This window comes from Hordeum vulgare, chromosome 5H, assembly GCF_904849725.1.
Source record: "Hordeum vulgare subsp. vulgare chromosome 5H, MorexV3_pseudomolecules_assembly, whole genome shotgun sequence".
NCBI lineage: Eukaryota > Viridiplantae > Streptophyta > Magnoliopsida > Poales > Poaceae > Hordeum > Hordeum vulgare.
In genome coordinates this window covers 470,671,253-470,681,996 of record NC_058522.1, presented here as the reverse complement: position 1 = coordinate 470,681,996, position 10,744 = coordinate 470,671,253, and the positions used below count along the sequence as shown (strand labels likewise).

The 10,744-nt window shown below is 48.1% G+C and overlaps 2 protein-coding genes across 2 annotated transcripts; one reads left to right on the top strand and one right to left on the bottom strand.

The window, feature by feature from the left end:
• The first annotated feature begins 1,834 nt into the window (after positions 1-1,834).
• Positions 1,835-6,195, top strand: LOC123399089 (phosphatidylinositol 4-kinase gamma 5-like). The gene is made up of 2 exons (XM_045093510.1): positions 1,835-2,097; positions 3,602-6,195. The coding sequence occupies exon 2, from the start codon at positions 3,810-3,812 to the stop codon at positions 5,757-5,759; it is 1,950 nt and encodes a 649-aa protein (XP_044949445.1). The 5' UTR covers positions 1,835-2,097; positions 3,602-3,809; the 3' UTR covers positions 5,760-6,195.
• A 1,105-nt stretch (positions 6,196-7,300) lies between these two features.
• LOC123398027 lies at positions 7,301-9,039 on the bottom strand. Its single transcript, XM_045092541.1, has 2 exons — positions 8,898-9,039; positions 7,301-8,763 (listed from the first exon to the last, which is right to left on the bottom strand). Exons 1-2 carry the CDS (start codon positions 8,973-8,975, stop codon positions 8,452-8,454), a joined length of 390 nt encoding a protein of 129 aa, XP_044948476.1. The 5' UTR covers positions 8,976-9,039; the 3' UTR covers positions 7,301-8,451.
• Between the last annotated feature and the right edge of the window lie 1,705 nt (positions 9,040-10,744).

The following is a 10,744-nucleotide window of genomic DNA, read 5'->3' as shown; positions in this document are numbered from 1 at the left end:
CAGGAAGTCCAGTTTTGTGACAGCCATGTTGCACTAGCAAGTATCTATGGATTTGGAATGGGTACCGGCACATGGTTTGGGTGACAGATAGTTAATTCTAAGCTTTCAGAAATTATATAGTTAATTCTACGCCAAAATACCCCGAACTAACTCACTTTAAAAAAATTAAGTTTAACAAACTAACGTTTTTAAAAGAGACCACACTAGGAACAACACATAAACAAGACAACGACTTTATGAAAATGCATATTCAGAGACCATCTTGAAGGAATGTGGTCCATAAATGGGTTGATGTTTGTGGTTGCGCCTGTCATTCTCTCAATAAAGTTGAGGGTTGTAAAACATACCCTCTCTGTTATGATGAATAGGGTGTATTTCGTTTCGTTAAGACAAGACTTTTATCAACAATTGTCCTTTTAACATTTGATTTATGTGATGCAAAATCACTATCATACACAAAGTACTTTTAAATACGAATCCAATGAGACTAATTTTATGTCATATAACCTTGTATTTATGGAGTGTCTAAACGTAATCGTCGGTCAATTGGTCAAGTATATGTCTTACCAAAACAAAATATGCCTTACCTTGAAGAATGGAGGTAGTAATAGAGAAAATTATGATGTGGTACTCAATAACGAATCCCAATCCAAGCAAACAACCACAATATCCATTAAACTTAACCTGCCAAAAAATACAAACATGGTCGCTTAAGGAATGGGACAAAACAAACATTGAAATATTACGCTCAATTAATTTGTTTGTAAAATTCTAATGCATCAATAGAGTACGAGCCAATGCCATTCTAATTATATAACACATTAAAATATTTTTATTTCATAAGCACAAAGGCGCAAATGATCACATAGACAAACACATAAGCATCGCTACGAAACACACACACACAAATCCATGTGGGCATCTTCGAGAGACTAGATCATTATATTTTAAGATTGATAAAGTTACTACAAACGCCTCATACTTCACGGACACACCGTACCATTGAAAGAATATCATAAAAAAGGCCTGATTTTTTTTTTAAATGCAACCACATGGCATAACACAATACACAAAATTGGATCATACTCCTTTCCCTCACAAATATAAATGTTTTAAGATATTCTACTACATACTAAGCAAAATGAATGAATCTACACTCTAAAGTATGTTTATATAGATTCGTATGTAGTCTCTGGTGAAATCTCGTATACAAGACTTATACATCCTTCGTTTTAAATATAAGTCTTTATAGATGTTTTAATATAAAATACTTTCCATGTATCTAAATAATTATAGTTGAAAAGAATTAGACTAGTCATTTTCAACTACAATTATTTAGGTATAGAAAAATATATATACATACCAAAATAAATAAATTTATATTTTAAAATATATCTATATACATTTATATGTACTCACTCCGTCCCAAAATAAATGACTCAAAAGTAACTCTACTTTTTACTAAATTTAATTTAAAACTGAGTTATTTTTAAGTCACTTATTTTGAAATGAAGGAAGCAGTTCGTAGTGATATCTTTATTTTTTATATATGTAGGCAGATGGAGTATTTAGGAATGAGGGAGTAGCTCAGATGATCACGCGAGCCAGCGCATACACACTCTCTAACAGACTCATAAATACAGTACACCACCCCCTTGAGTGATCCAAAGCAGCGACGTAGTACAACAATGCGCAAGTGGCAAAATTTCTTGTCGTGACCCCAGGAGGCAAGACCCCCGCAAACTCCATCCCACGTAATAGCTCCATTTCGGAGGGGCTAAACCGCAAATGTGGCTGGCTATAAGAGAGGCGCGAAGGGGTCGGCTTAACCACGGGAGTACTAGATTAACCCGTCCCTCTGGTCTACCTCGAGTTAAGCCACACCCCCAGTGAGCAAGGCGGAGGAAAAATAAATTATACCCGGAAAAGGACAAACGAATCGCGCCACCGCGGGGAGGAGGAGGAGGAGGCGTACGGCGCGGCCGCCCGCCGTCGGATCTGCGCCGGCGACTCGCCCGGCCGCCCGAGGAGGAGGAGGTGGCGGCGTCGCTCCGCCCCGTTCCCCGCCTTCGAGCTGCGCCCAGATCCGCCCCGCCGGTGAGTCCTGCAACCTCGGCCTCGGCTCGCGCTGGGACAGTGAGTGGGATGGACGCTGTAGCCTGTCGGGGATAGTGCGGAAACTGGAGCTGCGTGTGCCGCTCCTACAGAAATGTGCATCGGCTGGAGATTTCGCCTTGTTTTGCTCTCGTGTTCGGTTCAGCGCCCGATCTCCGAGCCATCGTCTGAGGGTTTGGGTCTCTTAGGTTCTGATTCTGAGTTGCGGAAGGATTTGAGAATGCTTGCGATGCGTGCCTGGTGCTGTGTCCTCTGTTACTTTTTCGGGTTTTTTTTTTCAGTCGAAATGCGTGGGATTTGGTGGTTCGTCCAATCGATTGGGAACACGCAGGATCCATGCGCGGTTCGTATGTTTAAGCTGTTTACTCACGAATTTTATCCTGTCAAGTTAGTAGGATCGTGTGGGATGCGCTGCTGCGAGGTTTTATCCGAGCTCATGCTTTGTCCGTTTCCCTACTACAGTAGTGTTGTCAAACCATCTAGTTGATCTGAACAATTTGATACATGCAGCGAGGAGGGACCTTTTTCCGCTATAATTCTGACTAGCTTGTTTTTATCTGGGTACGACCGATTGTTTTGCTGTGTATGTTTTGGTGAGGGATATTTGTGGGTTCAGTGATGAAACTCTGAAGTTTTAGATCTACCTATGGCTAGTGAACTATACCGACTGAGATTAGTTTAGGAACAACTATTTGCTCTCAACCACTGCCTGCAGATCTACTACTGTTTCTTCTGCTATGCAAGTGGTCCTTATGATATTTTTTTATTAGCCCAGGATAAGGCGATATCTTCTCTTATGAACTAAAAAAAAGTTTATCGTACGCAGTCATGAATCATGAGCATAAGGATTATTTTTCGTTATGAGCAGCTGTTTACAGTTTCGATTGTTCTATTCCTGCCAAGAGTGGGAGCTAGCCTTCTTTTTGTGAATTGTGTTCTGAAATTATAAATATTTGTATCGAATGATGATACTACATGAATGAAGTTGAGATTTACAGTCTTCTGTCCTGCCTGGGATGTACGGTTATTGATTAAGTGAAGATGTGGAATCTAGATGTAAGGCTTGAAGAATTGTCTAGTGCATTTAAACTTTAATATGCTTAGAAACTACCCTGGGTGTATTAAGCTAGTAGTGTTAAGAATTCTAATGACGCCATGCTATCATTTGCTATGACACAAGACGTACTACAAAATCAGATATACTGAAATGAGCAAACAAGAAGATCCAAAGAGGCTTTGTTTTGTGGCAGCAACTTGAGGCTATTTCACGGTGATCTAGACTATTTAACTCGAAAATTTGTAGGAAGTCATGCCATTACCGTCTAACATTTCCTTCTGTTTTGCTTCTGCGTCCTTCTCATCATGATATATGTCCGCCATACTTCCTAAATATTTCCTGGTTCTATATTTCTAAAATTTATACCTAGAAAGCTTATCTTATGCAAGACCTACGGTATTCATGGTTCATTTTTTCTTTCTTTTGCAGGGTATCTACCACTTAATTGTGAGATAGAGTGCTTTCAGTTGATGCAAGAGGGTGTGCAACCATCTTCATCTATGGCCTACTATTGATTGCTCTGCAGTGATCAGTTTGAAGTCTTCTTTCTTCCTTTTGCTACGAGTTTTCTTGCTTCTCTGGTGGGCTACAGGAGAGGTGGAAGCAGATAAAGGCAGACAGGGAGCTCAGCCATTCTATGTCCAGGGACTTGGATTGTCCTGTTCAGACACAGATGGCTGTTGCAGTCCTGGATCGGAGTTTCAGCAGTGAATATCCTGCAAGTAGCAAAACTGAGGGGAGATCATTGAGCTGGAAGAGAGTTTTTGTTCAAACTGATAATGGTTCTGTCCTGGGCATTGAACTGGAGAGGGGAGAAAATGCACACTCTGTGAAAAAAAAGCTGCAGATAGCTTTGAATGTTTCCACAGAGGAGAGCTCACTGACCTTTGGTGATCTTGTTCTGAACAATGATCTCAGCAGTGTCCGCAATGACTCGCCGTTGCTCCTCACAAGGAATCAGATGCACCGGAGCAGCTCAACACCTTGTCTCTCTCCTACTGGAAACGGCGTGCAACAGCGAGACCGTAGTGGACCCATTGCTATCCTTGGATGTTCAAGCCCTACCCCTCAGATGAAACAGCTTGCTAAGGATATTGTCAAAGCCATAAGGAATGATGTTAACCCAGTAGCCGTTAATAGTGGGATGGGTGGTGCCTACTACTTCAAGAACATTTGGGGTGATCATGTTGCAATTGTAAAGCCAACCGATGAGGAACCATTTGCTCCAAATAATCCTAAAGGCTTTGTAGGGAAGACCCTTGGACAACCAGGCCTCAAAAGATCTGTACGAGTTGGTGAGACAGGGTTCAGAGAGGTTGCTGCTTACCTCCTTGACCATGGCCACTTTGCAAATGTTCCTCCAACCATGCTGGTCAAGATCACACACACTGTATTCAATGTGAATGCCACTGTTGGCTGCAATCATAAGATGTTCCACAACAAATCAGAGGCTGTGAGCAAGATTGCATCATTGCAGCAGTTCATCCCTCATGATTTTGATGCCAGCGACCATGGGACATCAAGCTTCCCTGTATCTGCTGTGCACAGGATTGGCATTCTTGATATCAGAATCTTCAACACGGACAGGCATTCGGGCAATCTTCTGGTCAGGAAAGTTGGTCCTGGGTCTGACAATTTTGGAGTGCAGACTGAACTCATTCCTATTGACCATGGTCTTTGTCTGCCCGAGTGTCTAGAGGACCCTTACTTTGAATGGATTCACTGGCCACAAGCGTCCATCCCTTTCTCCGAGGAGGAACTTGAATACATTGCAAATTTGGATCCTGGAAAAGATGCTGAGATGCTACGCATGGAGCTTCCCATGATCCGCAAGGCATGTCTGCGGGTGCTGGTGCTGTCAACAATATTTCTCAAGGAAGGTGCAGCATTTGGCCTCTGTTTGTCCGAAATAGGAGAGATGATGAGCAGGCAGTTTACTGGGAAAGAAGAAGAGCCAAGTGAGCTGGAGCTTCTTTGCATGGAGGCAAGGAAGTGGGTCGAGGACAGAGAGCTATTTCTTCCAGAAGCCGGAGTTGAAGACGACGATGATGACTTCACCCAGTTCTCTCTTGACGGCGAGGATGATTCAGATGCATTTGAATCACCATCATTCAGCAGGTTTGGGCCCATGAAGGCAACTCACAGGAATCCACTGTCAAAGCTAGCCGAGTGTGATGAGGAGGAGGACGATGACAAGGAGATGATCAAGGATGACGCTGGCCCCTTGAACGGTATGTTTCCGAAGCTGGTCCCTCCTGTCTCAACCCTGTCCGCGTCGTTGAAGGGGATCGGTTTCCGTGGGAAAGCTAAACCCTACCGCGGAGGCATTCCCAAGAGCAAGGTGGCTGCTGCTAAAACTAACTATAGCGGCGAAGGTAGTATGTATCAGTCTGGAAGCAGGAGCGCGAATGAGATGCTCCCTCCCAGCGCCAGTTTTGTGAAGCTGTCGGACATGGGCTCCGAGGAGTGGAGTGCGTTCCTCGACAAGTTCCAGGAGCTCCTCCCGAGCGCCTTCCGAGCACGGAAGCACGCGGCTGGCGCCGGCCCGCGCCCACTGCAGAGGCTGGGAACTTCTTGCCAGTTTTGAAAGTTAGCAGTACCCAACCAAAGGTAAATGTAGATGCAACCCAGGTGTGCAGGTGCAGCAGCTGTTTTCTTGGCGGCAGCCGGAAGCAGCAGCCCTATGCGCCTGTAGGTGTGTGTTTGGACTACGGATCGAGGAAGGAGACGATAAGAGGTGGTTGGATAAAAATAAAGACCGTCCCTTGACATGTGATCTTCCCGCAGAGTGTGTCTTGTGTTTGTGCATAGGCTTTTGACATATGGAATGGTTTGTTCTTTCTTTTCTTTCGTCTGTATATATACCAAGTACTCCTACCTCTGCAACGCCGGGCTTCCATCGCGGCTGGTGGGTACCCGGTGGTGGTCGCGTTGAGTGTTGTCTGGCGCCGCCGGTGTTTCGGCCTTTGCCACTGTACCATTTCCGAGACGCTTACCATAATAATATAGTGTATTAATATGCACCTGGATGTTGCTACGCATGCGCACGTATCACCTTTTTTTTTTTACATCTGCTTCTCTGCTTTGTTACCTTGTTGCTTTTGATTTTTCGGAGAACGTGGGATAATGCGTTGATATGATATGATACGACCGAATGATCTGGAACCTGGTTTAGCCAGTGTCAAACGGCCCCCCATGCGCCGTAGAAACTTGCGGGTTGGCCGGTTCCACCGTCAGTGCGGTGCGGACTGACGACTTCCCTCCAGTCTCCAGATGGCCAGATAGCAGATGTCGACATGTCTGGTAACGGAAGCACAAATCTATTGACCCTGTGTGTGTTCTGCCCGCGACGTATGCACCAGGGAAGTTTGGACTTGGCCCTGGGGAGTGTCGTCAGTCTGGTGTTTTCTACCCCTGAAGTGACTTCTCCGAGCCCTTCTTTTCCCGTCAGGTTAGGTTAGGTGGGCGGTCCGTGTCACACGGCAGAGAGAGAGAGAGTGAGACCATGCATCATCGTCAGTGGAGGTCGCTTTCCTGCATCTGGACTGTGATCCATGGATTAAAACTAGACTAGACGGAACAAGTCCGAGCCCATGACGCAGGCCAGAAAATTTCAAGCGAGCATGGTCTGGTCGTGGGTGCAGTCGTGCGGAAGACGACGTCCGTCGCTCGGTCCAGGTACGGGATAAACAGCAACAGGTGTCGAGGCGTCTCGCTCTCACCACCCTGATGTGGCCGCCTCCCAATGCTTGGCTGCCGCGCGCTCCGATCGTCTCGTTCCTCTATTATTGGCCGGCCTTATAGGCTCCTATCGCTGTCACGGCGGCGGCGGCGTGGGGAGCTCGCGTGGTCCGGTTCGCCACGGCTGCCATTGGCCGGCTCAGAGCGCAGATGCGGGCACGCCGGCGGCCTGCCAAGGCAAGGCTAGCTAGCTTCCTGTTTTCGTTGGGTCTGGAAGGATCTGAGCCCCTCAACCCCAAGATGGAAGCAACTATGATGATCGGAGCTCGGAGACGTGTATGTAACAGCTGCGATGGTCTGACCACTTGGCTCTCTACTCTGAACCCGCAGAGCATTTCGTACGCCCGAGGAGAGGAGAGCACATACTGCTTGCCACACCCCGCCACATGCTGAAACCTGAAGTATCATTCATGGGTTCTATTCTCTGCAGCTTAATTCAGAGATGTTGTTGCTGACAGATTGCAGGCGCTACTACCTCTCCAACTCCAAGCACGGCGCAACCAAAACTGCCCATCCAACTCGCCTCGATCTGCTCCTTGGATCGAGGGTCGGGAATGGGCTCTACGTGCGGCCCGGCCGGAGCGTTCATCAGTACATAGCTGATAAGCTAACCAAGTGCTAGCTAATGGCTACTAGCTAGCCTAACACTATCTGTATCTATAGCCAGCAGGAGTGAGCCGTCCGCATCTTCCCATGTGTCCACTCTAGTCCGGTAGCTAAGGCCTTTGGTCCGCGAGCTCATCCAACGGAGCGTCGTTGTTGATGGGCTGCCGGCTGTGGACGTCCACGGAGACGGAGACGGAGTAGTCCATCCTCAGCATGTCGGACGCCATGGTCGCCGCGTCGCCGCCGTGGCCACCATGACGATGGCCGCTTGCTCCCTGAAGCATGGGCCGAGCAGCTGATCCCCGTTTGCCCTGGAAATGAAACTGCAGACATCAGTACATGCATGGTAGGAGTCCAAGTTGTGTGTCAATTAATTGTGATTTTGTGATGTGGCCAGCCATGTGTTGTGCCGCGCAAACAATGCCTGTAATGCTAAAGGGAATGCCTAAATCACGTAAAGCGTGCGGCTGATGCACTTGCCTCGTCATGTACAAATTCGGCAGACGCATGGCCTGCTTCTTGATTTGCTCCTGCAACAACAGAAATGGCACGGTCAGCCCATCATTCAGGTCCAGTGGTTTGCTGTCATACAAAAACACAGTACAACCAACTAATTGCCCTTCTCTACGTCACCCATTTGCAAAACAATAGTTACAGGTTCATGTTTGGGTGATGGAGTGGAAGATTTGACAAGGATCTCTACAGCACAAGCAAAGAATACTACTAGCTACTTCCTCTGTAAATTAATATAAGAGCGTTTAATCATTATTTTAGTAATCTAAATGCTCTTATATTTGTTTACAGAGGGAGTAGCTTATTAAACTGATGAGGAGCACTGCACTACAACTCTACTTCAGGAGAAAAAACATACTAACAACTAGCAGTGATCAATGAGTGGCAAGAACCAAGAAGCCTTTGCCTTATGCCGTGCCTCAGTTATTCTTTGGTGGATGAACTCTGGGAGTGCGGTAATCGGAACTGAGCGGCACTTGGCCGTCAAACTCGCGCCTGCCGCCGCCGCCGCCGCCATTCCTTCGCCCGGCACTTTCACCGCCTGACCCGACAACGGTAACCTCTACGGTTTTCTTCCCTCCGCTGGCACGGGCAGGGTTTGCACCTGTGTTCTTGGCTCCCGCCGCCTCGTCCCTTGTCGCTTCCCCATGCCCTCGGGCCGCCATTGCCCTCCGTCCTCTCAGGTGCCATCTCCGGCCCGTCAAGGATACCGCGTTGTCGCCCAAGCCCTCCTGCATTTTCACGACCGAGAAGCAAGATGTCAGCACTACTCCGCCATTGCTGGAACCTGGAACTGCCACAGACAGCGCCACCTGCACGCGGAGCGTGCCGTGGACAAGAAGTTATTGCGAAACTGTATACCGACCTTGTTGTTTGCTTCAGCGGTGCAGGCAGACAGGGAGAGCAGAAGCAGCAGGAGAAGAAGGCTCCCTGCGCGCCTCATGGTGTCCGCTACCTGGCAACAAGGAGCTACTACCTGCTAGTGCTAGTGCCTCTGAACCGGACGAGCAGAGGGGAAAGGAGAGGTTTAGGTGACAGTGCAGCGGTTTTATACTAATAAGGAGGTACTGTAGATCAGATCCATCCACACCACACTGATCAGCTCAGCTCGACCGCGCACAGCTAGCGATGCTAGTCAAAGGGAGGCGCTGCATATTCAAACCCAGCACCGCCTGACACGCCCAATATCAAACTGCTGCTGTGTGCGCTTTCCCGTTTCTTAATCCGCGCGGCCTGTCGCCCCCGCGCGCGCTTGCACCGATGCCCTGGTCCCGGCTGGCTCAGATCGCTCGGGCCATGGAGGATGTACTACAGACAGTACAGAAAACCTCGGGCGATCGCCGGTGCGCGCGCGCACGCACCGGCCATGCAAACGTGCCTCCCCCGCCTCGGCGCGGCCGATGCATGCGGACGGAATTGGAAGGCGGGGGGCTTGTTCTTTTCTGTCCCTGGGAATGCGCCGCCATGCGCGCGCGCCACGGCCGGCGAGGCGTGTTTCTGCAGTGCTGGTGTCCTCGGATCGAAGGACCTTGCGTGCGTGCGTGCGTGCGTGGGGGCGAGGCTGAGAAAACAATCGTGTGTGGGATCCGGCTTCCCATGGCGCTGTTTTGGTGCTTGTGGTGAGATCACTAGCCGCGGTCTCGGATTCCTTGGAATCACATGTCTGGCATGCTGCTACTAGGCATTCAGTAGTTTCAGCCTGGTCGAGCAAATATCAAGCGGGTATATCTAAGCTATGAAACCAATCGGTGGTTACCAATCTTGCAGCCAACCAATCTAGTCATGTTGGTGTCTAAAATGCACAGTACAGTACCAATTCCTGGACTATTGGAGAAAAAGGTCTTTATTAATCTGGATATAAGTAGTGGACAAACTTATAAGCAAAATCTTCATCTACTCCTTCATTTTTCCTGCAAGCAAAATCTTGAAAATTATTTGCTGGAGTATTTTTCTTCTTTTTTGCTTCGCGACAATTTGTTGTGTTTTTTTCTAAACGAGGATGACCTTCGGCTTCTGCATCTGAAAAATGCATGCAACTATTTTATTAATTATTTATAAGAACCTTACAATCTCATATATCAATATGTTTGAATCCACCATCGTGACAACAAATGTCACTTCTCCTATTCAATTGATGAAGGGACGCAGTAATTCTGATGAAGGGACGCAGTAATTCTGAGCCAAATACTCAGACTTCTCACCTACGCCTAACATCTAAAACGGAAGGCCCGAACCAAGCCACATACTAGGTTTGAGGCATAAATCGGTATGACGCACTCTCACGGGTCGTCACTATCATCTTTCACCGATCCATCTTGAGAGCAAGTATTGATGCATCGACCTTGCTAGGCCTGCCGTCGATGCTGCCACGGCACCAAACACCACCACCGCCCTACGCTTGTCCATCCAGACGCATATGTCGTCGAGATTCAGCTGCACCATGCCGCCAATACTCGTCGTCTTCAGGCGGTATATGGCACGCCGCTCCACCTGCGAACCTTCGAGCCACCGCCACCGCCCCTTTGCCACTCGGATCCCACCGCCAGAACAGCCCCTCCCGAACACCCAAGCCTCCCCGGACGACGCCTTCATGAAGGGTACGACGCGCAAGGCGTCACCGCCGCCCAAGCACGCGGATTTTGGACTTTCGTCCGGGAGGGAGGGGGGTCAGGAGGCGGAATTAACCACATGGCACCACACACCAGCCTCTCC

Excerpts from the sequence above, each read along its gene's own strand:
- LOC123399089 (XM_045093510.1), top strand. The coding sequence starts at position 3,810 with ATGTCCAGGGACTTGGATTGTCCTGTTCAGACACAGATGGCTGTTGCA.
- LOC123398027 (XM_045092541.1), bottom strand. The coding sequence starts at position 8,975 with ATGAGGCGCGCAGGGAGCCTTCTTCTCCTGCTGCTTCTGCTCTCCCTG. Across the intron at positions 8,764-8,897 it reads CCGCTGAAGCAAACAACAAG|GAGGGCTTGGGCGACAACGC; the intron begins GTCGGTATACAG and ends GTGAAAATGCAG.